The sequence below is a fragment of the Sinocyclocheilus rhinocerous genome, unplaced genomic scaffold (genome assembly GCF_001515625.1).
Source record: "Sinocyclocheilus rhinocerous isolate Xijiao unplaced genomic scaffold, SAMN03320098_v1.1 scaffold487, whole genome shotgun sequence".
NCBI classification, from domain to species: domain Eukaryota; kingdom Metazoa; phylum Chordata; class Actinopteri; order Cypriniformes; family Cyprinidae; genus Sinocyclocheilus; species Sinocyclocheilus rhinocerous.
Genome location: NW_015662061.1, coordinates 266,539 through 271,472, shown reverse-complemented (window position 1 = coordinate 271,472; position 4,934 = coordinate 266,539). Strand labels below are relative to the sequence as shown.

General features: G+C 35.5%; 1 protein-coding gene across 1 annotated transcript in view; it reads left to right on the top strand.

The window, feature by feature from the left end:
* LOC107727404 (uncharacterized) overlaps nt 1–4,081 on the top strand; it is a 19,665-nt gene extending 15,584 nt beyond the window's left edge. The window contains exons 14-15 of the mRNA XM_016537266.1: nt 1,254–1,502; nt 3,213–4,081. Of these exons, the coding sequence (XP_016392752.1) occupies nt 1,254–1,502; nt 3,213–3,680 (717 nt within the window). The 3' untranslated portion in view covers nt 3,681–4,081. The remainder of the gene's footprint in view (nt 1–1,253; nt 1,503–3,212) is intronic.
* The last annotated feature ends 853 nt before the right edge of the window (nt 4,082–4,934 follow it).

Here is a 4,934-nt window from a genome sequence, read left to right as displayed (position 1 = left end):
TGCATATCGGCGGCATATTTGCCGATACCGATATATCGGCGACAGGCTCATATCGGCCGATAATATCGGCAAAACGATATATCGGTCGGGCTCTAATATATATATATATATATATATATATATTTTACATTACAGCTATAAAATTACAGTACTACTATTAATGGTTGTGTTAATATGTTTAATTTCAAACATTAAACCATCAATTTCATTTTGACGAAGAACAGCAGGGAGCCGTTAAAACAGTAACACTTTACAATATGGTTCATTAGTTAATGTTAATTAATACATTAATATGAACAGTTTTACAGTATTTATTAATCTTTGTTTATGTTTATTAATAAAAGTACAGTTGTTCATTGTTAGTTCATGTTCGCTCAGGTCCATTCATTAAAATTTACAGAAAAAAAACATTGGATTTTAATAATGTATTAGTCAATTTTGCAATTAATATGAACTGAAATTAATAACTGCTTTACGAGTATTTCATTGTAAGTTCATGTGGTCCCACTTTATATTAAGTGGCCTTAACTACTATGTACTTACATTTAAATTAATCATTTGGTACAATGCACTTATCGTGTACATACATGTTTTTACATTGTACTTTTATTTGAAAAATACCTGCATGTAAATACATCTGTAATTAATTTCTGTAATTACATTTATAATTACACTGTTGTCCCATCCCTTACACCTTAACCCACCCTTAAACCTACCCATACCACTAAACCTGTCCCTAACCTTACCCGTATCCCACCTCAATAGCAACAAAAGTGTTTTGCAATACAATATGAACACAATAAGTACATTGTACTTATTTTTTTATGTAAGTACATAGTAGTTAAGGCCACTTAATATAAAGTGGGACCGTTCATGTTAATTAATGTAGTTAACTAATGTTAACAAATGAAGCCTTATTGTAAAGTGTTACCATTAAAGCTTTACTTTTATTGATCAGCGCTTCTCATTACAAGTATTGGGAGACTGTTAGTGCATGCTGCCTTCCCAAATTTGAAGTATTTATGCTCTAGTGATTAAGCATCTAATAATTAACATTATTTAGTTATGTACCAAACATTACCTTAGTTGCCTGCAAAAATCTCTGACTGGTGAATTTTGGATCAGGATTGTTGGTAGTTCACCAGGAGTTTGGCAAAAAAAAAGTTTTGGAATCTGCAATGTCCAGTTATGTATGGTTTGTGTTGGTGGCCACTGAACGCTGGTGTTTGTTTGAATGTCTGCGTGTTTCACAGGGATTATACTACAACATGTCAGGCGTGCCGGCGGCTCCTTATGTGCTTGGATCAGTACCTCTGTGTAACAGCAATCCAGTGCCGATGGGTGAGGTTATCAGCTCTCTGCCGATGGGGGATGATGTGCCTCAGAACGGTTTTCTTCAGATTGAGATGGTGAGAGTGGGATCACCACTGTCACATTACACAGAAGAAGCTCAGAACACAGAACAGCACGTGTCAGAACCTCAGCAGGAGCCCACGCCGGTGGTGAGTCTGTCTTCACTGCTACCCAATACAGCACTATTCAAAAGTTTGAATGTTTTCGAAAGACGTCTCTTCTGCTTATCAAGGCTGCATTTATTTGATCAAAAATACAGTAAAACTATAATATTGTGAAATGTTATTACAATTTAAAGCAAGTCTTTTCTATTTGAATATATTTTGAAATGTAATTTATTCATGAGATGCGAAGCTGAATTTTCAGCATCATTACTCCAGTCTTCAGTGTCACATGATCCTTCAGAAATCATTCTAATATGCTGATTTGCTGCTCAAGAAACATTTATTATTATCAGTGCTGAAAAGAGTTGTGCTGCTTTATATTTGTGTGGAAACCATGATACGATTCTTTGATGAATAGAAAGTTCAAAAGAACAGCATTTATTTGAAATAGAAATCTTATGTAACATTATAAAAGTCTTTACTGTCAGTTTTAATCAGTTTCATGCCTACTTGCTGAAAAAAAGTACTAATTTTTAAAATTCCTATAATTTTAATTAATTAATTAATTATTTTTAGACCTTTATTTAATTTGAATTCATTTTAATTACATTTTATAACTTTAATTTCTATATATATATATATATATATTTTTTTAAATCTTACTGACTCCAATTGTTTAACAGTATATTATATATAATATTTTTATTTAATTTATTTAATTTATTTTCTTTTTTCTTTCTTTGCATATACAGCCTTTTATTTTCAGACAAACTTGAACATCATTATATAACAAAATATTAAAGTGACATTTATTTCAAAGAAAGCTAGCACAAGCACGCCTTCAAGCAAACCATTTCACAAAAAGGAGGTTTTATTGATTATTTGTCAATTTATTAAAAGGACTAAGCATTTTTGTCACAAGCGTTAATGGATCATGTTGATAGTTAAAGTGATTTTTCTACACCTGTAGTTATTCTTCTAGGATACTTTTGTGAACTTGAGCAGAACTGACCTCATATGTGACCCTGGAGCACAAAACCAGTCTTAAGTCGCTGGGGGATATTTGTAGCAATAGCCAAAAATACATTGTATGGGTCAAAATTATTGATTTTTCTTTTATGCCAAAAATCATTAGGATATTAAGTAAAGATCATGTTCCATAAAGATATTTTGTAAATTTCCTACTGTAAATATATTAAAAGTTAATTTTTGATTAGCAATATGCATTACTAAGAACTTCATTTGGACAACTTTAAAGGCGATTTTCTCAATATTTAGATTTTTTTTCACACTCAGATTTCAGATTTTCAAATAGTTGTATCTCGGCCAAATATGGTCCTATCCTAACAAACCATACATCAATAAAAAGCTTATTTATTCAGCTTTCAGACGATGTATAAATATCAGTTTCGAAAAAATTGACCCTAATGACTGGTTTCGTGGTCCAGGGTCACATATATACACTAAAAATCACCATAACATCAATTCATTAAAAGTCAAAATGGCTAAAACAGTGAAGTTAGTTCTTATTTTGTTTCTAGATACCACTTGGTTGATGACTTTTATTACTGTGTACAATGTCTGAACAAATTCAGACATGTTTAAGCGTCAATCTTTACAGCCATGTTCTCTATCCCCTATTTTGAAACCTTCAAAATGTGATGATTGTTGATTTCAAATACTTTCAGCACAGTCAGAGATTTCCACGGCTATCAACCATGTCAGACCATGCAAATGTCACATCTGCTTTCATAGATCACTCAGATCTTCAGTCTGGCGGGAGGAGAGAACGACTGCGACCGAGACCAAGGCCTGACGGAGCTGTTCACTTCCCTAGGCCAGACCGTGCTGCCCGCTCACTGGGTGGGCGTCATGGCCAAAGGCCCCGTCCTCCAGCTCCTGCAGTGCTCCAAACTCTCCACCATGGCTGACACGGTGGTCCAGATCGAGAAGGGCTTCTTCTACCAGGTCAGTGTCCAGAACCAGCCTCTGCTGCTGATGCACGCCGTCTACTCACGCCACCCCACCTGCCTCGAGTCGGTCGAAGACGTGGTGTCGCTCTTGCTGGACTTGGAGGGGCTGGGTGTGTGTCAGGGCTACCAGAACTTCCACATGGGCTCACCGTGGGAGCCTAGAATGAGCGTGAGAGCGGCTCTGTGCGATTTACTCATTCCCAAGGACGAGGAACAGTGTCCAAAATGCACACAGCCTGTGGAGGGTTGAGCAGCCGTGCGAGAATTTACTGTGAGTTCTAGTAGTTCGAGAGAATCTTCCACCAGTTTTTAAGCTTATAGTGCAGTCAGAGCTGTTTCCGACCTCATGATGAATTGACATCTAAAATGGTGCTTCTTATTTTGTTTAGTTTTTTTTTTTTTATAAAGAAGTTAGTGACACAACCTTCAAAAAAAGGACTCGTAAAACACTGAGTTTTACCGAAATCCCTTCTTTTCGTTGCTTTCTAGTTGGGTTTAGGACATAAATACATTCAGTTCTCATTTAAACTACCTCTTCATTATTTTATGAATCACCTCCCACGTGCCCTTATTGATTCAGACGTTTGGTGAACAAGTTTATTGTAGTACAATGAGAAGTATGGAAGCGTGACTTTTTTTTCTTGTAATCGCGATATAAAATCTGAATTTCAAGATATAAAGTCAATTCTGAGAGGAAAAGTGCAAATTGTGCAATCACAATTGCGGGGGGGAAAAAATCTGAATTGTGAGATGAAAAGTCTCTTTTTTTATTTTGTGGCGGAAGCAAAAAAAACATTTGCGAGGTGTAAACTGAGAATTTCGAGAGAAAAAGTCTGAATTACGAGATGTAAGCTTGGAATTGCAAAAATGAACATCAGAGTTTATATCTTGCAGTTCTGAGAAAAAAAGTCTGAATTGTGAGAAGGTCACAGTTACCATATTATTATTATTTTTTTTTTATTCTGTGGCAAAAACGGGCTTCCGTAGAAAAGTGTATTCTGTACTGCCTTTGTCGTGCTAAATTTGGGGTTGTATGATCAAATCTAAAGTTGTTTGAACACAATTTTAAAGCAAAATCATTCAACCTTTAAAAATCGTCTGTTTTTTTATTGATGCCTTACACTGTAAGGTGCAACTTTTTACCCCAAAGCTAGCACACCGTCTTTCATTATGTGTGTTTTACGTCTTTTTTGCAGGATTCTCATTACGAGTGTTTTTATGTGCTCTGGTCTTTTTTTGTCCTGTTGTTAATCACACCTGCTTCCATGTGACTGAATTGTGTTGCGCATGATAAAGTGCAACTAACGGCACTGCGATCCGCAATGCATTTTTGCTGTTGTGTGTATTATTCCCAGCCTACAGTAGACATCCGACCGGAGGACATTTCACTGATCGGCCTTTATACGCTTCACGTATATTTGAATTCTTCCTAGGAGATAAATCGATGCAGTTAACATTTGACTAGTTTTTATTTCAGTGCAACATTGTTTTTCATTCCTGAGTG